Raw genomic sequence first — 26,942 nt, 5'->3', positions numbered from 1 at the left:
CTCTCTTCCCTTACAGCACCCGTCAAACCGCTCACAGCCACGCTTACACTCTTTCCTCTCCGCCAACGGTCACGATGCACTCCGAGTAGCCCCGGGGCTTGAAGCTGGCGAGCATGGCCTCCCCCTGCTGCGGCTGGCTGAGAGGGATGTTGCTGCACTCTTTGACGATCTCTCGGACTAACGGCTCGTTCAGCATCTGCTCCCGTAAATAGCTCGAGTCCAACCCTGAAACCCACAGCGCTGACATGACATCCTTCATGTGGACCTGGAGGGCGGAAAGCACGGGGAGGAAAAATGGAGAATACGTTGTACATTTAGAATATACGTTTTCCCACTCCTGGAAGACTAAAATTATTGACAGTCAGATTATCAGCAGGCAAGTGGTAAGGGTAAGTACTGCTTGAATGTGCTTATGGCCCCTTTCCTTTCTACTTCCCTTGGCCTTAATAAAAGTTTAACTTAAAAAAAACCATCACTTCAGATTTATATTTGATGTATCACTGCGAAGTTTTAAGCAGCTTTCTTGAATGCCCTACAGGGTTCCCACAGCAACAGGAAAACTTAGAGAAGAATCCTGCTATGATTTGCCTTATTTCACATACTTGGATGTGCTGTGAGTCACATCACATTTATAGAAACATTATATACAGGAATAGCTTGATACAATATGGTCAACTAGACAATGAACATGTATCAACATTAACATTACAAGAAAAATCTGAAAAAGCCAAATTTCAACAAAAAAAAATCCTGAGTACTATATAATCATTTCTTCAGTAATTACTGTTAAAAATTATCTAACATGTATAATGTGAATGATATACTTTTTTTAAAAAAAATATTCATGCATTTTACTTATTTATTTTCCTTATTTATTTATTTATTTTTTGCCTGCGTCGGGTCTTATTTGCGGCACATGGGATCTTTGTTGAGGCATGAGGGATCTTTTTGTTACGGTGCGCGGTCTGCTAGGGTTTCTCTCTAGTTGCGGCATGTGGGCTTCTCTCCAGTTGTGGCGTGAGGGTTTTCTCTCTGTAGTTTGTGGCACGCGGGCTCTCTCATGGAGGCACACGAGCTCAGTAGTTGTGGTGCGTGGGCTTAGTTGCCCCGCGGCACGTGGGATCTTAGTTCCCCGACCAGGGATCGAACCCGCGTCCCCTGCACTGGAAGGCGGATTCTTTACCACTGGACCACCGGGGAAGTCCCTGAATGATATACTTTTCATGCTCAGTCATCAGATTTGAACCAACTGACTACAGCACTCTACGTACATAAGGTGACTAGTTTCTCTGGGCTTTGAAATTGTCATTTTAAGGTATACTCTTTTATACCCTGAGTAATAAAAGCCAACAGTCCTTACAGCATCAAGTTCAGATTAACCACAGGACGAGGAACTGCCTCTTGTTTCCCAGCAGCCGTTCCATCTTATATGCCCTCATCACTTTAAGGCAAGAAGAGGGTCAGAGGGGCTTCCCTGGTGGCGCAGTGGTTGGGAATCTGCCTGCCAATGCAGGGGACACAGGTTCGTGCCCTGGTCTGGGAAGATCCCACATGCCGCGGAGCAACTAGGCCCGTGAGCCACAACTACTGAGCCTGCGCGTCTGGAGCCTGTGCTCTGCAACAAGAGAGGCCGTGACAGTGAGAGGCCCATGCACCGCGATGAAGAGTGGCCCCCGCTCGCCACAACTAGAGAAAGCCCTTGCACAGAAACGAAGACCCAACACAGCCAAAAATAAATAAATATAATAAATTAATTAATTAATTAAAAAAAAAAAAAAAAAGAAGAGGGTCAGAGAGAAGATACTTCAGTGGTGGCAGCAAGGCAGAAACTCTTCTATCCCCTTTCCCAATCTACCTCACCAATGGGGAAAACAGAACACTAATTGTACTAAGGAGCTGAAGCTACGAATGTGGTTTCTAAGTGGACATGCTCATGGGCCTGCAGAATTTAAAAATTACAAGATAATCATTAAAATGTAAGTCAAGAGTTACTAAGAACAATTAACAATGCAATTATGCATTCTGAAAGCCACTCTGAAACCTAATATACTTCTTTATTTTGATATAGTAATTGGAGCTAGCCTCTAGTATATAAATATTAGACTTAAAGCCCTGTGATTTAAAGGTTAAAGCTCCCTCCTCCAATGTATTAACAATGTGGATCTCAAGCCTGATATTCTCTAAGACCCTTCCTTCCTAGACTGTCACTCCTAGAACCTTCCTATTTGGAACCTCATTGCCATGAAAGCTCCGGAATGCTCTCCCACTTTCTCCTCCAGTGGTGTCAATCACTCCAGGGAGAGCCCAGTGCCAGAATTCAGCCCTCTGCCAGAATTCCATGTGCCCTTTTCTCACCCCACTTCCTGCATCAGAGTCCCTGTAGGGGTTAGCCCGCCACCGTAGAGGGAAGGATGCTGAAAGCTAGGATGAGGAGTATAGGGTGCACTTCTATACTCTCCAGCTTAGCTTGAAATCCCTTTCCCCTTAATAACAACATTCAAAGGATATCATCACTATTTTCATTGCTATATGATGATTTACATGGACTTTGGTAGACTGGTCTGAACAACAAACTGCTTTAGTGAGTCTATAGGAAGATGTTTTCCAGGTTATGGTTTAGATCACAACCTTGTCAGTTTTTCAAGTTGGAGGAGAAAAATAAAACATCTAGAATTTGGATTAAAAATAAACAAACAAATGAAGAAGTAAGTGAAAAGGCAAAGTCGGAGCACGCTATAAAGTACGGGTACCTTTCTTATTTCTGTATCATGTGCTATCCATCGGATGACTGCTTCAAATACATATCGTTCATTGCCAACATTTAACTTCTCAAGAGAAATCACTTCTTTAAGCTTTTGAGGACTCAGTTCTAGGAATTCCTCTGTGCTGCTGACATCTCGGAAGTGAGTCTCCAGGTATTCTGTCGACAGGTAATGGACGTGGTGCAGGCAGTAGTGGAGTGCGAAGTCTCGGATTCCGATGCAGTTCTCGGCGGCAATGCAGCCTTCTAAGAACTCACAGCACAGAGTTTTAAGGTCCGTCAGCAGGAGCAGGTCCGCTGCCTGCACAACATCTTGGATGGTATCTTCGTTCAGCCGGATCTGTAAGGATGATCATAGATAGTTTATATTTGAATGTATGTATTTAGAACCCAACCACTAATCTATTAGGCAGGACCATAGGAAAGCTCCATTTACAGACGTCAAAGATGATCGAAAACTGGCAATTTCATATGGTTCAGCTTTGTTTTCAAGAATAGTCGGAGGGCACCAAGGCACCTGCGGACAACATAGGCAGCGCATGGCTGATTAACTTTCCCCAGCTCTTCCCCTCCTTTACCGAGATGAACCACCAATAACCCTGCCAAGGTGAATTGTCCATGGGGCTCACTTCTATACTTAGAGAAAAACCTTAAATGACTGAAATGCTTAGGAAATGGCAAGTTCCGCATTCTATGGTAAACTGAAGGCGATTTCTTTAAACGCTAGCACCTGAACTAATGAAAATCCTGCCTCCAAATATATTAAGTTCACTTCTTTGCCAAATGGTACGTGGAAGATACCACACGGCCCCTTGAAGAGAGGGAGAGTCACACTGCCCGGAGCGGCCTCATTCTGAACACCAAACATTGCACTTGGTGCAAAAGATACAATCTGGTTTCAAAGCTACTTTCTGGAATAAATCCCTATGAAGATTTTTTTTTTTTTTAAATCATTGTGAACATTCACTTTCCCTTAATTTTCTTCAGTTTCTTGATTGATGCTTCTTCCTCCACCCACGTCACAGTTTTTCTGCGCAACAGTAAGGCAACATCAAGAAACAGGCCCCTAAAATACTGTCACAATCATGAACGGCCCAGACTCTCCGAAAGAATGCGTACTTATCCTCCATTAGGAAGCGTTAAGGAGAGATTTCACAGTGAAGTGCAGCAAGAAACGTTTTACTACAATTTGCACATTCTGTACCATAGATAAATAAGGTTTCAAGTTTCCAGTGCAAGCCTGAACATGAATACACTCTTCTAACTTGTTGTAACTGCCACTGAACTGATTTTACAAGTTAGATAAGAGTTTGGTCCTAAGCCTGGTTTTGTGATGCTAAGAGCATGGCCAGTATTTTAAGGGCTGTCCCCAAATTGGTTTAAATTCATTTATTTTTAATAATCATACACATAACCTTATTTCCACACACCCACCTCCTAGTGTTTAGAGAAAAGAGAAAGTGATAACATCATGAAATGAAATAAAAAAACTTCAAAAAGGATGACAATCACCGAGTTTGACTCTGGACAGAATGAACATATTTAGAGAAAGTAAGCAGTACACTCAGAATACTTATGTAGGAGACAGAGCCTTTACAAAAGGAAAATTAAAAGAAGAATGAGGAAGAAGGAATAAAGGAGAGAGCAGGACATGAGCCCTCAAAAGGAGTAAAGATAAAATGTAATCACATCTCTTGCGTAATGAGATGTGAGGCACATGAACTTCTTCCTAATTCACACCTAAGATTATCCTTAAGTGTCCTCATGCTATACACTTTAAATCACATAAACAGGGGAGTAGAGGGATGGAGGAAGGCAAAGAAACGGAAAGGACCACTAGCCACTGATCACTTTCTTCCTTGGCTTTCATGAAATCCCCAGAAATATAGATGGGTACAGAGAGTAAAGGGAAATCAGAAAGAAAGAATGCAGGGGAACAGGGATGTTGGTCCTCCTGAGGCAACAGGACAGAGGCATCATGAGTACAATGCAGGTGCCTGTCACTGGTGTGAATCTCGAAGTCTTTATTTCTACAAAATAATCCCCACCGCCCAAGGAGGCTCTCACGTCCATGCTGTGGAGACAGAACGACTTCCCCGATAGTGTGGGTACAAAGCAAGACTGGAATTAAGATTTAAAAAACAAAAGACAGCAGCGAAGGGAGCATCCCATGTTCCTCATGTCTCAGACTGGAAGGTGGAGCTCAGGATGGTAGAAACAAAACCTGGGATTTGGGTAAGATCTTACTTAGTCTGCTTTTCTTTCAAGGGCAGAGCCCCGGAAGAACACCCTTGGGCGCCACGTCCAGCAGGAGACCCAAGTCAAGCACACAGTGACAGAAGATGGAGATGACAGTGTTGTCGGTCACAGAGTGGATGAAGGAGACCCTCACCCTGAGCTCGAGGAGCCTCTACTCAGTCCTCCTTCCTCTGTGTCTCATCATACCTGCCCACTGAAGATGTAATCCAGGATCTCTCTCATAACCATTACCGATATCCCTTCAAGTTCAATCTTATAGGTTGATCCATCATCTTTTGGAGGATTATAGTTTAACTTTGTCCTAAGAAAGGGAAAAAAAATGTAAAATTTCTATGAAAGAACAGAAATAGCTAGAAATATTTATGCACTAAATACTCTATAAACTATATGATACGTATCCATATATGAATCACACCTAAAACATTTCGTTTGTTAACTTCAGAGCAACATATTTTTTATGACTTTCAACTACAAAGCATTTGTTCCAGCATTCAGAGTGCTACCTCTTAAAAAAAACAAACGAAACAGACAACCAAAGCACTAAGGTCCATGTGAGCAAGGATCTCTACTTCACCTTGGGAACCCTAGGTCCTTTAGGCTTATATTTTCCCTGTATTTAATTATCCAATTTTCAGTAATGTAACAAGGACCCCACAAACCTACCACCTAAAACAAAAGCTAGGACCTTGACGATAACCTGCTTCTAACCAAATGGTCCTCCCCACCAATTCATTCCTCTGCTTCCCCATCTGAAGTAACTATTATCCTAAATCCCACCTATATTCAATTTTCTCTTGCTTTCTTTTTTATTTTTGTATCCATGAAATATATATAACCTATAACATATATAGATTTATTGATAATCAATGTATATATATATAATTTTAAGTTGTTAATTTTATAGAAGTGTAATTTTCTGGGGCTTTTTTCATTTAATATTATATTGCTGAGTCATTCATCTTGCTGCACATCACACGCGTTCTTTTGCTCTTTCTGCTGTATAGTATGCCACGTTCCTGTTGATGGGCCCCTGGGCTGGGGCTCCAGGTTTTTGGTATTGTGAACAGTATTGCTATGACTATCCTTGTATATGTCTCCTTTTGCGATACGCAAAAGAATTTCTCTTGGGTGTATCCCTGGGCGTAGAATTAAGCTACATTCTTCTCCAAAGTACGAGCTAATACTCAATTATTCTCCAAAGTAGCTGGAGCAGTTTTTAGCCTCATCTGGTATATGTAAGGGGATGTGTGGACCCACAACGTCTACGACATTTATCTCTGTCCCACCTCCTAATCCTCCAATCCACAATCCAGTGAGCGAAGTATGGTCTCTGATGGTGGTTGTGACCTGCCTTCTCCTCATTACCCAGGTGCTAAACAGCTCTTCATAGGTCTGTGGCCCCCTGTGTTTCCTCTTCTGTGAAACACATGTTCAGTTCAAGTCTCTCTCTTTTTTATTCATTCATTCATTCATTCATTTATTTATGGCTGTGTTAGGTCTTGCTGCACGCAGGCTTTCTCTAGTTGCAGCGAGCAGGGGCTACTCTTCGTTGCAGTGCGCAGGCTTCTCATTGCGGTGGCTTCTCTTGTTGCGGAGCATGGGTTCTAGGTGTGCGGGCTTCAGTAGTTGTGGCACGAGGGCTCAGTAGTTGTGGCTCGCGGGCTCTAGAGCGCAGGCTCAGTAGTTGTGGCGCACAGTCTTAGTAGCTCCGCCACATGTGGGATCTTCCCGGACCAGAGCTCGAACCCATGTCCTCTGCATTGGCAGGCAGATTCTTAACCACTGCGCCACCAGGGAAGTCCCTCAACTCTCATTTTTAATTGAGCTAATCGCCCTCCTCATATTGAGGTGTAGATGTTTTTTATTATCTCCTTGATATCAAACCTTTGGCAGACATGACACTTTTTTTTAAGGTGATGAACAATGTGAAGAATAATTTTTCACAGTCAACACTTTTTGTGTCTTGTTTAAGAACAGGTACTTTACCCAAGATCTAAAAGATATTCCTAATTTAGCAGCGAGGGAAGCTCAGACACAACCTAAGTTGCATTTAAGAACCCCCACCAAGGCTCGGAATTGGTAGGATGAGGAAGCTGTGGAAGGAGGGGTGAAGGATGAGCTAATTACAGAAGAAGAGACTGACAAAGTCTTAGGAAATAGGTGAGTTCCCAGATCCTTGCTCCACATAGATACACGACTCCTCTGCCCTGTTTAGTAAGGCTCCCCAGCTCCAGTGGAAGATAAGTGACGTCCTCTGAAGAGTGTGAGATGGAGGGGGCGTCTCTGGACAGGGGGGTAGCAGGCACATCTGAGGGTAGGTGCACTGCACCAAAAACTGAGAGAGTTAAGAGAGTGTTTACATATTGAATGCTGAGATCATCAGTCTTTTTTTTCAGTTTTGCTCCTAAAATTACTGAAAGCCAGACCTACGTCCTCCAGGTGAGAACCTGATGACTCTTCTGGAGGATTTGATCAGCTCCAAAGGAAAGATCTAAAGATATGGGCACAGATCTGCCTCAAGAAAATGACCCAGGTGGACCATGCAACAATGAAACCCACTGTCACTAAGCTAACCTAAGGGCTCTGAGCTTCCCACACACTGTGGGGAGCACTTCTGAAACTTCTTCACTTCACACCACACGCAGAAAATGTAATATGACCCTGGGGTGAACAGATGAGGCTGTGTGCGGGGCCAGGGGGACTCAGCCTCCCCAGATGCTGCCCTGCCACTTGGAGGGCTGACACCATCATTATCTTCACACATTATGACATCTTTTTTGGGGGGGCACATGGGTTAAGAAACTCTGCTTTAGAGCCCCACTCTTAAAACTGAGCAACTCAACAGATGCCTGACAAAGAAGAAAGACAGAAACCAAAACCAGAAGAAAAAAAGTCAACTTGGAGGAAGTACAGATCATGCAAGATGAAAAGTCAAGGAAAAAAGAAAACCTCTCATTAACATTCACAGAAAAGCGAGGATGTTGTGCTCATGAAACAAGAATAGGATGCTCTAAAAGGGAACATTCAGAGAACAACAAAACAACATTTTTTTTTCCCCCCAACTTTTTTTTTTTTTTTAATTTTTTGATTTTATTTATTTATTTATTTTTGTCTGTGTTGGGTCTTCGTTTCTGTGCAAGGGCTTTCTCTAGTTGCGGCGAGCGGGGGCCACTCTTCATCGCAGTGCGCGGGCCTTTCACTATCGCGGCCTCTCTTGTTGCGGAGTACAGGCTCCAGACGCGCAGGCTCAGTAATTGTGGCTCACGGGCCTAGTTGCTCCGCGGCATGTGGGATCCTCCCAGACCAGGGCTTGAACCCGTGTCCCCTGCATTGGCAGGCAGATTCTCAACCACTGCGCCACCAGGGAAGCCCCCAAAACAACATTTTAAAGACTACAAAAAAAAAAATTTCTTTTAATGTAATGTCAAAATTAAAAGTTGTATAAGTCGTAGACTGTAGACTGCAAGTCGTAGAAGTTGTAGACCTCAAGTCTCCCAAGAAAGCAAAAAAGACGAAGGTAGAAAATAGGAGACACAAGGTAAGAAAACTGGAAGATCAGTGTGGAAGGTTGAACATCTGAAAAACAGGAATGCCCATGCCAAAAAAAAAAAGAGAATATTATCAAGTAAATGCTCATAACAAGGGATAAAAATACGCCTTTCCGAGGCATATCATCATAATGCTTCAGAATACTGGAAACAGAAAAATTCGTATAAGCTTCCACAAAGAAAAACAGGTTACACAGAAAGGAATGGGTATCAGAACGGCTTCGTACTTCCAAATGGAACTTTAATAGCAGTGTGGAAATGACTTCAAAATTCTGAAGGAAAATTATTTTCAACCTAGATTTTTATAGCCAGCCAAACTACTCATCAAATATCAGGACAGAACAGACATTTTCAGCTATACAAAGTCTCAAAACAATTCATCTTCCATGCAGCCCTTCTCAGAATGCTGTTGGAAAACTGCCCCAACAAACAAAGAGGAAGATTCTGGACTAAAAAATGACATGATCCAACACAGAAAAGCAGGGAAAGGAATGGTGAAGAATGATCCTAGGGTAACAGCTCTGTACCAGCAGAAGGAAAGCTGGCTCATTCTGGTACAGCAGGATGCCTTGGCAGGCCTTAGGAGGGCAAAACTGATGGAATATATAACGTATGTTTTAGACAACTTTGTTTCCCCCCTATATTCCGTATCTGCTATTCCTACCTCTACAATTTCTATAAAACTAATAATTTTACTCAAAAGGCATTTCTTTTCTGCTTGCTGCACCCTAGGTGTATCTATATGACTGACACTTTTACTAAAAGGGAAGAAAAAAATTTCAGTCAATTCTCAGTCAAGAGAGAAAAATAACGTAAGTAGTAAGAATAACACCTAAATCATTAATATTTGGCTCTGAAATCTATCACATGCAGACACGTCCTCCAGGAATGTTTCACTCAGGATGTCATGACTATTGGTATTTCTTAGTCACCGTGCTGGTTATCAACATACTGCCTCTCAGCTCCAAGTCCACCCTTTTTGCATGCTGTGTGAAAACGGCTCTGAGCCTTTCCAACAGTTGTTCTGCATTAACTGGCACGATGTTAAGCTTCTCAGTGGAGGGTGCTGGAAAGACACTGCAGGAGGAGAGAGTTTTGCTGCCGGGCTCTGGTTCTGCAGCTGGATAGGCTCCCACAGCGCACAGCTGGCCAGCAGCACCCTGCAGCTTTCCCTGGAACTCCCAGAGGCAGCTTTGCAGTCAACTGTTTCTGGGGAGACACCTCCCTGTGAACAGCTTTCCCAGACACCTTAAAGGACAGATTTCTGGCAGGTTCCAGAGGGCTGATTTCAAGCAAGTCCCACCAGTGTGGCTTCTCTGCCATGAGGTGAGCTGTGGCTGTGTGCCGTCCAATAAAGCCTGGATCTCAGCCCTGGGTACACCAGCTACTCCTTTAATTTTTAGAGTTTACTTCTTAGTAGCCAATCCCTTATTACTCTAATCTCTTGCTGCAGTTAAAAATTCTTTATATTAAACTGTCCTTGTTCAAATTACTATGTGGTTTCTTTCTCCTGGCTAGATACAGAGTCTTGCACCTATTTAAAGGGAGTAGCTCTAAAATGTGTTCAGATAGAGGGGCACCACCTAGAATTCAAGTTGTTCAAACAAGAGCTGGCTGCGCCTGCCCATGGGCTGTGGACAGTGCAGGAGGAGGGGGACCAGGCTGACGGGGAAAGGGGTTACAAAGAGACCGTTCAGTGTGCCCCCTTTTTATTTTTCAACCATGCGACTGGATTTTCTTTTTAAAGATGACTATACAGTCATCTCTTGGTATACTCGAGGGACTGATTCCAGCACCCACACGGATACCAAAGTCTGCAGATGCGCAAGTCCAATAGTCCGCCCCCCGTATCCTCACCCACAGACTCAACCAACCACAGATCGTGTACAGTTGACCCTTGAACAACATAGATTTGAACTGTATGGTTCCACTTATACGTGGATTTTTTTTCCAATTAATCTGTGTATAAGTAAACCCGAGCAATATTGAAAAAAAAACGGTGCATATGTGGATCTGTGCAGTTCAAACCCATGTTGTTCATGGATCAACTGTACTATCTCATGTTTTCACAATGAAAAATGTTTCCTTTTAAAGAGTATGGTTTTCTTTCAGCAGATGGCAGGATACAGACAATGGCTAAGAGGACAGAAAAAAAGACTCCTTTAAATATGAGCATTGACCATTTCAGATCCATAAAGTCTGACCTTTTTCAAAGCCCATGAAAAATGAATCATTGTACTCTTGAAGTCTCTAAATATCTGAGGGTTAAATTTTAAAACCTTATTTTGATTACGGTTTAAATTCAGATTCCAAGCTTCCCATCTTTCGGTCCCACTTCTGATCTCTCCCTCACGCCGTCTGCGCATGTCCAATTCCTGCCATCTTCTTAGGAGCCGTTCGAATGCCAGCCTGGCAGTGGCTCCCCTTCACCCGCCCTGCCCCAGGCTCCACCTCCGCCCTCACTGCCCTGCGCGTGAAAAGAATTCCTCATGTTATCAACTTCCCCAGCGCTTGATACTGTGGGATCATCAAGTCCTGTCTTGCACGATGATATCTATGTACAAAGCCCATTTCCTCTCTCCTTTATTAAAACTCAAGTTCCTTGGGGTCAGAGTCCTCTTCATCACTATAACCCTACAACGTAGCCTGTCAGTTGACAAAGAACAGATGTTCAACAATGATTTGTAAAATAAATTTTTGAATTAACAGCAGTCTTTAAATATCTGAAGAGCTGTCACAGGAGATGTTTTTCCTGCAGGATCTCAGGTACAGTGAAGCAGAGCTAGAATCAATACGAGGAAGAACTTCCTAATAGTTTCATCCGTCCAATGTTGAAAGGTCTGAAGCACAGAGCTTCTCAAACTTTCAGAAGGTCCGTGGTGGGAGCTGAGTTTCTTCTGCATTGGTAACACCCTCAGTGACGCAGACCCCTCCAGACCTCTCTGAGCAGCAAGGGGTTAAGTGATGCTTCTCAAATTATCCATGTGTGTTTTTGTATTTCTAACCCATCTCAGATGAATCTTTTGTAAAATACGATAAAAATGTAATGGGGATGAAGTGTACAGCATGGTGCCTAGTTAATAATACTGTACTGAATACTTGAAAGTTGCTAAGAGAGCAGATCTTAAAAGTTCTCACCATAAGAAAAAGAATTTTGTAACTATGTGTGGTGACAGATGTTAACTAGACTTATTGTGGTGACTCTTCTGTAATATACACAAATATTAAATCATTATGTTGTACACCCTGAAACTAATATAATGTTCTATGTCAATTATACCTTAATAAAAAAATGCATGAGTTATTAAAAAACAAAATTTAAAAGACATAAAATACAGGCCCCAATTCTTTTCTAAATTTTTTTTTTTTTTTTTTGGTTGCACTGCCCAGGGATTGAACCTGGGCCACCGCAATGAAAGCGCAGAGTCCCAACCACTGGACCGCCAGGGAGTTCCTGTGGCCCCAATTCTTTTATCATTAGATTCGACGGACATAAAATTATTCTGTCAAACTGCTACAAGAGTTTCTAATTCTTACTCTCCGTGTGTACTTATATTATCATGGCCAGGTGACAATTCACAGGCCATCATCAGCCTGCAGGTGACGTCTCAGGAGGCTGATATCTATCTGTCTGTCAGGAATATAGTGAAAATTGGCCGTTAGTCCTTACCCATCTTAGACGCTAAGAGTCACTCAGACCTGCTGTGAAACTGTCTTGCTTCACAGCCTGCTGTCATTTGCAGTTACTTCCTTCTTTCATTTCTTTCTATTTTTTTAAATTTTTTATTGAAGTATAGTTGATTTACAATATTAGTTTCAGGAGTACAACATAGTGATTCAATATTTTTATAAGACTTTTTTTTTTTTTTTTGGCCTCGCCATGGGGCATGCAGGATCTTAGTTACCCGACCAGGGATCTTACTCTCGCTCCCTGCATTGGAAGCACGGAGTCTTAACCACTGGACCCCCAGGGAAGTTCCCCCTTCTTTCATTACTTGGATACTTGCCATCCCTTTCTCATTTAGAAACCTCACAAACTTGTCTTATTTTCCCTCTTCTTGTCTTCACTTCCCCCTCCCCTATTCCCCAATTAAATCTCTACATCCCTTCAGCTTTTGTTGCATTCTGTTTCACATTTCTTTCCTCCAGTAAATACCCTAATTTTCCCAATATCTACCAACACATTTTCTCTGTATCTTCCCTTTTTTATCTAGAATTTTCTCACCTTGCACATCATTTCTATCTTCTCTGCCACATATAACTGAGAATTCAGTGAACTGAACAGAATGAGTTAATGAATTAAAAAAAAAAAAAAACCAAGCCAAAGGGTTAATAACCAATAGTTTTGTTTCTAAAGTTAGTCCATATATATCAGGAAGTAAATCAACTCTTCTGTTTCCTTTCTTATTTTAAGTAAAGTATAGGGGCTTCCCTGGTGGCGCAGTGGTTGAGAATCTGCCTGCCAATGCAGGGGACACGGGTTCGAGCCCTGGTCTGGGAAGATCCCACATGCCGCGGAGCAACTAGGCCCGTGAGCCACAACTACTGAGCCTGCATGTCTGGAGCCTGTGCTCCGCAACAAGAGGCCGCGACAGTGAGAGGCCCGCGCACCGCGATGAAGAGTGGCCCCCACTTGCCGCAACTGGAGAAAGCCCTCGCACAGAAACGAAGACCCAACACAGCCATAAAATAAAATAAATAAATAAATAAGTAAGCAAATATGGTTAAGAAAAATATATTAAAGTATAGTTGATGTACAATGCTATATAAGTTACAGGTGTACAATATAGTGACTCAAAATTTTTAAAGGTTATACTCCATTTATAGTTATTATAAAATACTGGCTATATTCCCTGTGTTGTACAATATATCCTTATAGCTTATTTTATGCATAACATACCTCTTAATCTCCTACCCTGATACTGCCCCTCTCCCTCTTCTTTTCTGTTTTCAATCTCCACCCCAGGAAGATATAGAGTCATACGTAAATTTATTGGAAGTCACAAAATCCTTGTTTTTATTATTATTATGTGATGTCAATTTACAAACTCTCTCCTAGAAACTGCTGTAGTCTTAAAACATCACTTTGAGAATTTCATAACACTCTGTGAAAAAACTAGAAATAATGGGGAGTATTGTAAGATTGGGCCTCCAGTGTTCAGATATAAATATCCATGCCTATCACATTCTTCCCCAGTTTTCTGTTTCTAGGGCAAAACATTCCCCCCCTCTGCCCCTGTTCTCTCATTTGTAAAAAGAAGAGGTTAAATAAGGTGATTTGAGGGCTTCCCCACCCCTGAGCACTTCTGGGCTAAACTGCTGAAACACACCAAAAAGTTACGGCAGAGACTCAGCTCTGGAGACACATTCTGTTGAGTCCTAGAGGATAAAGTCCAGCCAACTCAATCAGTTTCATAGGATTTATAATATGCCTTCTGTGGGTGATGCAGTGCAAGTTCATTTTCCCTCCAATCACCTACCCTCTGGGCAAGCATTTATTTTCTGTTCTATTAAACTTAAACACAAGTGAAACAAAATCAGTTTTTCTTTCTCTGGACAACACTGAAAAGGTTTTATAAGAAAAAAGTTGTTGGCTAATAAAGAAGCTGGTATGATTCAAAGTTTTATATCCATGAAAGAGGTCTACGACTTTTAAAAAAGTGTAACAGAGCAAAGTCCTCTGCTGGTTATATACTATCCTCTTCTAACTGGCTTCCAATTGCTGGAAAAGTCCGGTGTGTCTAAATGTCATAACAAACAACCCAGATAATCAGTCCTGGTCCTCCTCCTCACGGTAGACGTTATTGAACGGGATTTGATATAACAGCGACAGAGAAGACATCTAAGTGACTTTTCCTCCCCGGGGATGCAAAAGCTTGTCTCCAATAAAAGCAAGGAAACCTACTCAAATAGGATGCAAGAGAATGTAATGCTCAAGGAGTCAAGCTTTACAGAAACTCCAGGGAAATTCATGGGCATTACTCACACAGTTTCAAATGATTCATGTCACCTCAAACTGGGTAGCTCTCAAGAGCAGAGGGGCGTGGGCTCAGCACTGCATTTGCCCACTGAGGCCCAACTAATGATGTCTGCTCCTGTGGGGAGCCTGTTTTACAGATGCCCCCTCCTCCTTTTTTTGTCTTCGTGAGCTCCTAAAAACCACACCAAAAAAGGATCTTTAGGGCAGAGGAATTTCAGGGCAGTGACACTAGTCAGTATGTTACTACGATGGTGGATACATGTCGTTATGCATCTGTCCAAACCCACAAAATATACACCAACAGTGAACCCTAACGTAAACTATGGACCCTGGGGGATGGTGTGTCAATGGAGCATCATCAGTTGTAACAAAGGCTCCCCCTGGTGGGCGATGCTGAGCATGGCGGAGGCGACACATGTTCTGTTGTTTTTTTTTTCTTTTTTGACTATTAAAAAATATATATTTATTAAAATCTATTTCTTTTTAAATTCTCAAAGCTTCAGACCATCTTTCACCTAGCCCATGAGGTACTTGAGTGTAGACATTACAGTATACAGCAGTGATTTTTCTCTCCCTGGGTCTATTCTTTCCTTTTCTTTAAAGTGAAAAGGTTCAAATATCTGAAGAGCCCCACCTAACTCTACTAGTGCAATGCTTTGGTTTGACTGCTTATTGCATCTTCAGTCATTACCCCCTGTGGCTTACTCAGTATTTTAAATGGATTAGTCATGTTTCCCTACCAGATCATTATGGGTGAGCAGTAAGTAATAAATAAAGAACATCTGTATTGAATATTATTCAGTGCAGTTCTTGGTTTTGCATAGAAGGAGGATCAGGAGAAGAGGGGGGCATTAAGGCCATGAAGAGCTCCCCGACACCTAAAGCCATTAAAGTATCATCTTCCTGCAGGCAGTGCTGTCTGATGGGAGGAGCTCACTCTATTTGAAGGATAGGTCAAAGCCTTGCTAACAGTCCTGCTTCTCTGCCTTTAGCCTGCTATCACTCTCCCCCCAAGAAAGGGAAACAGGTCCCAGCAGATGCTGCCATCATCATGAAACCTGCCCCCCGGGTTCTGGTCTCTCCATCCACCCTCCGGTCACAGCAGCCTTCTTAAGGCACAGAAAGACTATGCCTGGGCCCTCTGCAGCCTGGCTGAGGAGCTGCAGTGGCCTCTGAACTCCAGGGAGCAAGTGCTGGCTTCAGCTCAAAGTTTCCAGGAGCTGGGAATGCTGTGAGAACAGCCAACAGAAGAAAAAGGAGACGTGGGGCTGGAAGTTCAATGTCTGGAAGGAGGGGCCCCAGCTCTCTCCAGCGCCCAGAGCCTGCACAGCTGTCACCAGCTAAGTCATGCTGAGATGTGGATAGGCTAGGTAGTAGCCCACACCTGAGCCCAGGACCATGCCAAAGAAAATGTAGGACATAACAGCCAGCATCATGAAGTAGCCGATGACCACCCGAGCGACATGAAGTAGAGGCTGGCCGAAGGGACACAAGAACCACCTGAGGTGGGTTCTGCTGACTGCGGGGGACTCTGAGCTTGAAGAATTCCGGCCCGTCTCTCTGATGAGCTGCTGGCTGGTGGAGATGGACAGGCGCGTCAGGGCCTGGTGGAGCAGCCTGGCTTTGCCAACCTTGATGCCGTCATACAACACAGCCAGGAGCAAGACGACCAACCCCGAAAGGGCCATGCCTGCAGGACTGTGGACACTCCAGAAATCAAAGAGAAGCGGAAGTAGGTAGGAGGTATACGGGGAACCTCTATCCTCCTCTCAGTTTTGCTGTGAACCTTAAACTGCTCTAAAAAAGACAGTCTATTTTTAAAATACTTTCTGGTCCCAGTCAACTTTATGAAATATAAACGTGCAGGTAATATTTCCATCAACAGATGGCATCCTCTTACGACAAGGCCTGCTTTTTGGTGGATGGGAATGCAAGAACCCGTCTATCTCCCAGTTCCTGCCGCCTAAGAATTCCATCTACACAGGAGAAAAGCGTTTACACACATGTATGGCACGTGACCAGGTGTCCCAGAGGGAGGTCCGAGGAGATCCCGAGGCACACGGTGGGATATGAACTAGGTGCCACCGGCCAACCTCTAGGTAAGCTCCCCTTGCACAGCACCTCAACCTACATAGGCTAACTAATCCTTGCAATGCTCCTCCTACAAGACTGAGCAAAGTCAGGGAGCAGTGAGCAGAGGAAAACACGAGAAAACACAGGTATGGTGCTGTGTGTCCCATCTGGGAACTGCCATCAGCAGGACACTGGTTCACTCAGAGCAGGAGGTGCCAAAGAAAAAGTAGAAATGGGGACCAGAGCCGCAGTCCTCTATTATTCTAAGAATCACACTTTATCATAAGAATAGCATTCTCATTAAGGTTCATGACTGTTTCTTTCCCTTCATTATCTCCTTGTATTTCCTCTATTCATTTCTCTTTGCCTCCAATTCTTTTTACCCAGACAGATTATGGTTTTTACTTATTTACAATCAACACTTTTTTCCTCATATAGATCCTGGAATGACTCATACTTCTAATGGATTTTAAGAGTAGCTCCCCAACCTGCTTCCCAAAAGCTTCTGAAGAGCTTTTAGAGAAAAGCAGGTCCTAGACCAATTATGTTAGGTTCAAGACAACGTATATTTTAAAAGTTTCCAGCTTATTCTGATGTATTCCCTCCTGCCTGGAAGAGTCTCTCCACCTCCCACTTCCTTGATTAGTGGAAAGAAGACTTAATCCTTCACTGACTTCAGGTCTCTACTCCAGTAACACCTCCAAAGAGCGGCCCAGGTACCTTGTTATCTAAAATAACAACCCCTGGGCTTCCCTGGTGGCACAATGGTTAAGAATCCGCCTGCCAATGCAGGGGACACGGGTTCGAGCCCTGGTCTGGGAAGATCCCACATGCAGTGGAACAACTAAGCCCATGGGCCACAACTACTGAGCCTGGGCTCTAGAGCCCACGAGCCACAACTACTGAGCCCGTGTGCCATAACTACTGAAGCCCGCACGCCTAGAGCCCGTGCTCCACAACAAGAGAAGCCACAGCAATGAGAAGCCCCTGCTTCGCAACGAAGAGCAGGCCCCGCTCGCTGCAGCTAGAGAAAGCCTGTGCGTAGCAACTAAGACCCAAAGCAGCCAAAAACAAATTTAAAAAATAGATAAATAAATAAATAAAATAAAATAAAATAAAATAACATCCCCACTCCCCTCCCTGCTTTATTTTATTCCTAGAATTTACCACCATCTAATAGACGGCATCTGTTTAATGTTTACATCCATGAAAATAGGGACTTTGTTTTGTTCACTGCTCTACCTCCATACCCCATAAAGTGTCCAGTACTGAATGCGCACTTGAAAAATATCATGCACTTGATAACAGCACGCAGCCAGGTGGGGGAACCAATGGATTTTAACGCTGCAATGATCAGTTACTGTTTTCACTTGGCTCCAAGACCAAATGAGCACAAGCGTTCAGAAGTGGCATCATTCACCAGCTAAGCGTCTGTACGTCCCCCTGCACAGCATCGCTGGTTGCTCTGCACTGAGGGGAAGGTGCTGCTTTCCCCCGGCATCCGAGCCAGGGTGTGCTGCAGTCAGCAATTCAAGAATTGAATGTTCAAATAGTCCACTATCCAGAGGCCCCTGATGCAATCATCTGCCTTTGTGCTGAGGCCTAAATGTAAACTGGCTGTAGGAGAGGCCTGTCATCTGTGAATGTGCCTAACTGCCTGGCACTCCATACCGCCCTGCTTCGCTGCCTTCCCCTCACCATCACTGGTGCCCTGCATGGGAAATTAGGAGCTACAGAGTGATGGAAAAGTGCGAAGGTTAGGAAAGGTTTCCAGAAAATGAAAGGCTTACTGTCCAGGTGTCAGCCCACCAAACCAGCCCCCGGTAATGAAGCCGAAGCAGAGCCACTTCACCATAGGGGATGCAGAGGCCACAGTCCTAACCGTCCCTGACCACCTCTGCGCTCCCCGATCACACAACACGTGAGGATTCACAAAAATGTTTTCCATCTTCCTCCTCTTATCACATCATCCACTCTGAAGATGAAGTACAGCGTTTCATATTTAGATCTGCTCTGAGTAACCACATCCAATGACATCAATATCTGGAAGAAGTACGAAAACACAAAGTATATGCCTTCCAGTCTGTGATCTGAACAAAATAGAAATTTACCTTAGGGAAGGTGATGTTTTCTGAAAAGAGAACGTGGAAAGTGTGAATTAAACCTCAAACAGGGACAGCTCAAGGAAACTGTGTAGACTGTGAGCCAGTGTTGGGGGCGGGGGGTGGGGAGCGGACAGGGAGGGAGGGATGTGGTATCCACAAAACATCACAGGCACAGTGGGTGTACACGACCACGGGTGACATTGATTACTCCTGGCAGAAACGCAGCAATTGCCAGAGGGAAAGCTGTAAAGTGAGACCAAACCCATAAAAATGGTGACTCTGTTTTGCACAGCTAGTCCCTTCACTGCCCGGGCACAGCCTTCAGCACTGGGCATGGATTTAGAAACTGGATCTCAACCAGCTGGTGGTCCCCACCCTTGAGGAACTGACCAACTGTCACTTCTAACCATGGTCTTAATGTTAGTAAAATGAAATGTTACCAGTCATGTCTAGGAATTTGGGTTTTAACCCCCTCATCTGAAGCCTCTAGATAAAGTACCCTTTATGTTCCACAATAAATCTTTGTCCCAACCTGCTGAAAGCCTCTTCCTCCCTGTACTGTCCCCATTGTGGTAAACGGTACGATTTCCTACCCAGCTGCTTAAGCCTAAAATTTAGGAGCCTGACTAACACATACAGAAGGAATGATAGTTACAGAGCATACGCGGATGCTAAAACTAGAGAATGAAAGTTGACGGGGAATGCAGTATTTACATAATCTCAAAGTCTCCCCGCATTAATTACATGTTAATTACAAAGAGAAAAGGAGTGGATTAACCTGGCGGACATCATCTCTAACCATGGGATCAAACCAACACTACTGATGTTGGGACAAGCTGCCGACAGGGGCCCCTGGTACAATGCACCGAGGAGGGTGCAGCATCGCTCATGCGCTGCTCTTGCCAAAATTGCGTAACCTCAATCGAATTGTAAGAAATCAAACAAACCCAAGTCGAGGGACCATGCAAAAGAATGTGGACTTCACCTTGAGGGAAATGGAGACACTCGTGAGGAGTTTCTTAAAAGTCTTTTCATTTTGAAATAATTTTAAACTCACAAAAAAGTTTTTAAGAATTGTAGGGTTCCTGTATACCCTTCATGAAGCATACCTACTGTTAATAAATTACATAGTCTTTAAAAAAATTATTTTTAATTTTTAAAATTAAAAAAAAATTTTTAATTAAAAAATTTTTATTAAAGTATAGTTGATTTACAATGCTGTGTTAGCTTCAGGTATACAGCAAAGTGTTTCAGTTATACATACATATACATCTATTTTTTTCAGATTCTTTTCCCTTACAGGTCATTGAAAAATATTGAGTAGAGTTCCCTGTGTACTACAGTAGGTCCTTGTTGGTTATCTATTTTATATATAGTAGTGTATATATGTTAATCCCAAACTCCTAATTTATCCCCCCTCCTTTCCCCTTTGGTAACCATAAGTTTGTTTTCTATGCCTATGGGTCTATTTCTGTTTTGTAAATAAGTTCATTTGTATCTTTTTTTTTTTTTAAGATTCCACATATAAGCAACATCATTTGATCTTTGTCTTTCTCTGGTTACTTCACTTAGTATGTAACCTATATAATCTTAGTACAATGATCAAAACTAAGAAATAAAGACTGGTCAATACTATTCAATAAACTATAGACTTAATTCAAATTTAACCAGTTTTCCCCCTAATGTCCTTTCTCCATTCTGGGACCCAATCCAGGGTTCCAAACTGCATTTAGTTGTTGTGTCCCTAACCTGTGACAGTTCCTCAATCTTTCTTCATCTTTAAAGACCTGACACTTTGGTGAGCACTGGTCAATTATTCTGTACAATGTCCCTGAACTTGGATTTAATTTCTTATGATTAGACTGAGGCTGGGCATTTCTGGCAGGGACACTACCAAAGTGATGCTGTGCCCGTCACATCAGGGAAAACATGATGTCAATATGCTATTAACCTTGGGCATGTTATTAACCATGTGTCAATGTGCTGACCTTAACCTTGGCCACTTGGTTAGGTGCTGTTAGGTTTCTCCACTCTGAGATACTATTTTTCCCTGTGTAATTAATAACTATATCAGAAGAGGTAATGTGAGAATATGCAAATATCCTTTTTCTCTTCAAACTCTTGTCCACTAATTTTAGTCTCCATTATTACTGTGGTGTTCAACGGATGATTTCCTATTCTCTTATTCCTTCTTCTACATTTATTAACTGAAATTCTTCTGTAAGAAAGAACTGTTTCTTCTCCACCATTTATTTATTTATCCATCCATCCATTTATTCATCCATAGACACACAGGTACTTCTTTATTCTATGGATTATAATCCAACATTGTTGGTATTCATTTTCTTGCTCAAATCATTACAGCTTTGGCCGTCGGGACTTCTTTCAGGCCAAGTCTGTGCTCTTTCTGAAAGCCTCTTTCTTCTTTTGGGCACCTCTTTACTTTACTTTCTGGCACAAATGCTCCAGGCACATAGTATATTCTTCCTGCCCCAGCGCCTGAATCAGCCACATCCCCAAAGACACTGGAGTTTCGAACATTATCTAATTACATTCTAGAAACATCATTCTGGTGGCAGCTCTGGGAGACTGATGGACCAGCAGAGATCCTGCCACAACTCAGGAATTATGGAAGCTAGAGCACGAGTGCTGACGATGGTAACGAAGAGACAGCTTCCAGGAGGGTAAGGGAGGGGGTGGCGCCCTGAGGACTCCCCCGTTTCTCCTGAAGAGTCTGGTAATGAAGGACAACCTGCCTGAGGGCAGAGGGAGCAGGGTGTGGGGTGGCCGTGTAGCTGGCCGTCGGGATGTCCAGGCCTGGGGCTCAGAAGAGAGGGGGCGGCAGCACCTTTGTTGCTGATTTGATGAGATTGTCGTGGGGAGAGTACAGGGAGAAGACAGAAGCTTGTGCCACATCACATTTAGGGACAGACGAGGAGAGAACCAGAAAAGGAGACTGTGGGGGAAATGGGACAAAGGTGTCACAGAGGCCTGGAGAGCCTGAGCGTCAAGAAAATGCCCTAGAGTGATAAACACAGACAGGTCGAGTACGAGAAGCACTTAAAAGTTTGAACTTGAATAAGTCAGAAAGAGAAAGACAAATACCATATGATATGACTTATATGTGGAATCTAAAATATGACACAAATGAACTTCTCTATGAAACAGAAACAGACTCACAGACATAGAGAACAGACTTGTGGTTGCCAAGGGGGAGGGGACTGGGGGAGGGATGGATTGGGAATTTGGGGTTAGCAGATGTTAGCTTTTATATATAGAATGAATAGCAACAAGGTCCTACTGTACAGCACAGGGACTATATTTAATATCCTATGATAAACCATAATGGAAAAGAATATTTTAAAAAAGAATGTATATATATATGTATAACTGAATCACTTTGCTGTATGGCAGAAATTAACACAAAATTGTAAATCAACTCGACTTCAATAAAAAAAATTTTTTTCACTTGATTTGGCCATTATATTTACCAATTTTTGAACGAACAGTTTTAATGGAGTGAGAAGACACAAGTCTACGGGCAGAGTGAAGCAGGAGGTGAGACCGAGGACGAGATACACAGACTCTTCCTTCAAGAATCAGTGTCCATCAACAGATGAATGGATAAAGAAGATGTGGCACATATATACAATGGAATATTACTCAGACATAAAAAGAAATGAAATTGAGTTATTTGCAGAGAGGTGGACGGACCTAGAGTCTGTTATACAGAGTGAAGGAAGTCAGAAAGAGAATAACAAATACAGTATGCTAACACATATATATGGAATCTAAGAAAAAAAAAAAAAAGGTCATGAAGAGCCTAGGAATAAGACGTGAATAAAGACACAGACTTACTAGAGAATGGACTTGAGGACAAGGGGAGGGGGAAGGGTAAGCTGGGACAAAGTGAGAGAGTGGCATGGACATATATACACTACCAAACGTAAAAATAGATAGCTAGTGGGAAGCAGCCGCATAGCACAGGGAGATCAGCTCCGTGCTTTGTGACCACCTAGAGGGGTGGGATAGGGAGGGTGGGAGGGAGGGAGACGCTAGAGGGAAGAGATATGGGAACATATGTATATGTATAACTGATTCACTTTGTTATAAAGCAGAAACTAACACACCATTGTAAAGCAATTATACTCCAATAAAGATGTTAAAAAAAAAAATCATTGGAGCAAAGTCAAGGAAATCGTGCACTTGTTAGAAGAGGATGCAGAGTATGTTTGCTTTTAACGGACGCATTCATTCAACATTTGCACATCTCCTAAGTGCCGGTTGCTGGAAAGGACTTAACCATTCTTTCATGCTCGGGAAAAGGAGCCAGAAAGGAAGGAAAAAAAAAATTTTTTTTTTTAAGGAGAAGAAAGAGGATACACAACAGACCATCCAAGAAGAAAGAGATGAATATGGGGGGCGGTGGGGGGGGAGAGCAGGTGAGGGAGCCAGGGAGAATCAGCCTTGACTGCCAGCCTCTGCTCTCTGGAAGACCGGCATGCAAATCACCACATGACATTTAAACTGCATTAAAGATGATCGCCAGCGTGAGAGGTTTTATGTCCAAATTTTAAAAACTCAAATACTCTAGATCACGGTTGACACACTACAACCCACAGCCTGTTTTTGTATGGCCCTTGAGCTAAAAATGGTTCTTATGTTTTTAAAAGGTTGTTGTTAAAAATAAGAACAAACAAAGAAGAGTATGTGACAGAGACCACATATGGACTGGAAAACCTAAAATATTTCTGACCCTTTAGAGAAAAAGTTTGCCAAACCCTGCTCTAAATATTTTTACCATGGCAAACGTACAACATTTAGAAATCCAGCCTAACAAAATAGTAATAATATGCAAAATAGTAATAACTTTGAGAAACCACTTGCAAAAGGGACCAGGCAATGGTAATAAACCTGAGGGGAAAAAAAATAATCAGATACACACTGCCAGGGTCTTGATATGATAATCCAGTCTTCCTGGACAGTAATCTGGTTTCATATTATAAGAACAAATTTGTTTCTATCTTCAGAAACAGATATGCCTGGGACATAGTCCCCACAGTGGGTTTACCCACAAAAAAATACAAAGAAAAAACAACCAAGAGGTTTTTTTTTTTTCCTAATTTGTTTATAGTGACTATTCAGAAGAAAAAAATAACTGCAAATTAAAATGTCAAAGAGGAATGATGAAGCAAATTATATGGAGCAGCAATATGATGTCATAACAAATAGGTATTAAAAATGATTATGGGCATTACACTGAGATATAAGAGGGACACAACTTGACTTCAAATGAAAAGATGAACCACAAATAATATGTACATATAGACTACAACTGTAACAATATATTAAGTACCCTGTTCAGAACCAGAACTTAGGGTGACATAAATAATTGAACCCTCATGTGGTTTTCCATAAAACTTTTTGTATAAAAAATTCTTAAAATTTAAATCTAGTTCTTGTACATCTGAAAGTAAAGCAGTCAATAAAATTTACCTTTTAAAAGACAAGGTTTGAAAATGCATATTAAAATTTTAGGATGAGTTCAAAGACAGAATCATGAGGCAGCAACTTGTGAAGCAAAAAATTCTTCTAGGATGAAACAAGTCTGATTCCTTGTCTGGTCACACCCTGACTTTTTGGAAATAAAAGAAAGACATTCATGCCTCAACCTGTCAAATAGTTCCAGATGTTCTCCTCAGGTATGGTTTTTCAGATGCTGTTTAAAAGAGGCTCCTCCTATAACCTTAAGACCCCATGGAGGGCTTCCCTGGTGGCGCAGTGGTTAAGAATCCACCTGCCAATGCAGAGGACACGGGTTTGAGCCCTGGTCTGGGAAGATCCCATATGCTGCAGAGCAACTAAGCCTGTGCGTCACAACTACTGAGCCTGCGCTCTAGAGCCCATGAGCCACAACTACTGAGCTCATGTGCCACAACTACTGAAGCCTGCGCACCTAGAGACCGTGCTCCGCAACAAGAGAAGCACTGCAATGAGAAGCGCACGCACCGCAACGAAGAGTAGCCCCTGCCCACCGCAACTAGAGAAAGTCCATGTGCCACAACGAAGACCCAACGCAGCCAAAAATAAATAAATAAATAAATAAATAAATAAATATATATATATATATATATATATACATATATATATATATACATATATATATATATATATAAAAGAGCCCATGGAAATAACCATCTCAAGAGTAAGCCCTTTTGATCTGGGGGGCATTCTTACAAGTCTTCTCTAATTAAAAACTGGTGGACCTGGTTCTTCTTTGCTGCAGTACACACATGGCACTGAATACTACAGAAATTTCATACTGTAGAAGTAGGTCCATATTTCTACTCACTTTCTATTCCCTCTTCCCAATGTAAAGAGTTAGAAGGAAGGTTTATGTCTTTTCAAAGGCAAGGTGGAACTCCTGAACAAATTCAAAGGAGAAGTAAGAATTTATATGAATTTATTCTTGTCTTTGTATTCATCCTTTCAAAGGAGTTCAAACCAAAGTGTTAAGTGACGGTTAAGAAGCTCTTTTTTTCTTTTTAAAAAAGGAGATAGTGGGAGTAGGAAAATAAAACCAAAACCAAAAATCAACTACAGCCTGAAACACACCCCCTTTCAGTTTTCTTTAATAAATGACAGGCAGCTCAGGATGAGTTTCACTTCAGCATCTCACAATGATCTTTCTGCTTCTGGCGCCTTCTTAATTTATAATCTACTGTTATAAACTTCTCTAAACAACCTGAAGCTGAAAATGCTTTCCAAAATGCTGTCAAGGGAATGAATGCTTCTCTATTAATTCTTTAGTCATGTTGTGACAAAAGCTGTCTCACTGGAGCTACTACTTTTGAATAAAGAATTTGGCCCTTTCTCCCAGGTTTCTTGGCACCAGAAATGGACTTTGTTGAGCTTGACTGTGCCATCTGAAACAGTATAAAATTAAAGACTCTCTTCTGGGTTAAAATCTGTTCTAAGATGGTTTCTTCTGGCCCTCTTCCCCAGTCCCCAGTACACATTCAGCTATACAGTAAAACGCCACAGCCAAAAGTTCCATCTTATTTGGAAGCAGTGTATACAGCATCCTGAACTCTGATCGTCTACTTCTTCATCAGTACTTAGACTGCAGTCAACTCAAGTCTCTTACCTACAGACTTTCCACTAATGGATTTAGTGCCTCTGGCCCTAGAGATAAGACGTGTTAAAAGCACCCAGTCCATCTGTCTGTTCTACTTCTCCCCACTGAATAAAAGTCAGTGGAGCACTGACACATGGTACACTGAAGGTACACGCCATACACTACAGAGAAGCCTGTAGGAGACAGTGATCATTTGGCAGAATTGGGAAAATGTTACCAAGGACGGGATACTGGGTCCTGAAGGATGAACAGGAATTCCTCTGCCAGTAAAAAGCAGGAGGTCAAGAGAGGCAGAGGTGAGAAACACACACATTCACAGGTAAGTGTCACACTCCACAGAGTTTTCAAGAACTACAAATGAGTGTAATTAAGGGGTTTATAGAGCAATGCTACCCTGAATAGGACACATCGAAGACAGATTGTTATCTTCCCCACTTTTCTTAGGCAGCTGGCCTCAAAACCTGTTAGCTCTTCCCTCTCCCTCAGCCTAATTCCCACATCCAATTAGCAGTCGATTGCTTCTTCCTCTAATCCCGACCTCGGCCACTACTACTGACACGGGTGCCGGGACAGCGCCACGGGGTGCTGACCTGAATCAGTAAGCAACTCTGGTCCCCCTCTCAGTCCTGTGAACAAACAACCACCAAGTTACCTTCTTAAAGCAGAGCTCTGTTTCTATCACTAGTACTACTGGTGAAAGACGGAATAAAAATCTAAGAGATATGGGGATATATGTATATGTATAACTGATTCACTTTGTTATAAAGCAGAAACTAACACACCATTGTAAAGCAATTATACTCCAGTAAAGATGTTAAAAAAAAAAAGAAAAATCTAAGCGAACTAGCCTGGCACTCGGGAATACCGTCCTGACCTGCCCGTCCACCAGCACTTGCCCCCATCCCTAGCCAAGGCCCCAGTCCAGCCCGGGGAAGTATACTTACTACCCTGGGCGCATACAAGTCCCCGCACTCACACCTTTGTTCACCTGAACCCTTCTCCTTGCCCCCCTCTTCCCCTACCCACCCACCCACCTACCTCCAACTCCTCCCCGAGGCCGTGTTCAATTCTGTTTATG

At 42.6% G+C, this 26,942-nt stretch overlaps 1 protein-coding gene and 1 pseudogene across 7 annotated transcripts in view; both read right to left on the bottom strand.

Moving 5' to 3' along the window:
• The window catches only part of GAN (gigaxonin), a gene marked incomplete at its 5' end in the record, with an annotated part of 80,739 nt that overhangs the window by 43,885 nt on the left and 9,912 nt on the right, over positions 1-26,942 (bottom strand). For all 6 annotated transcript variants that reach the window (XR_014256990.1, XR_014256991.1, XR_014256992.1 and 3 more), the window contains 3 exons: positions 48-265; positions 2,751-3,101; positions 5,207-5,321. Coding sequence is in view for 3 of the 6 variants with exons in the window: in XM_082439060.1 (XP_082295186.1) it covers positions 48-265; positions 2,751-3,101; positions 5,207-5,321 (684 nt within the window). The remainder of the gene's footprint in view (positions 1-47; positions 266-2,750; positions 3,102-5,206; positions 5,322-26,942) is intronic.
• On the bottom strand, positions 8,403-18,476 carry LOC309649609 (protein SLC31A2 pseudogene; annotated as a pseudogene). The gene is made up of 2 exons: positions 18,412-18,476; positions 8,403-16,306 (listed from the first exon to the last, which is right to left on the bottom strand). The product of its transcript is annotated as a protein SLC31A2 pseudogene (transcript).

The sequence above is a fragment of the Balaenoptera physalus genome (assembly GCF_965194825.1).
Source record: "Balaenoptera physalus genome assembly, chromosome: 19".
In the NCBI taxonomy this organism is placed as follows: Eukaryota; Metazoa; Chordata; class Mammalia; order Artiodactyla; family Balaenopteridae; genus Balaenoptera; species Balaenoptera physalus.
Note: the sequence above shows the minus strand (reverse complement) of the source record. Positions and strands in the feature narration are given on the sequence as shown.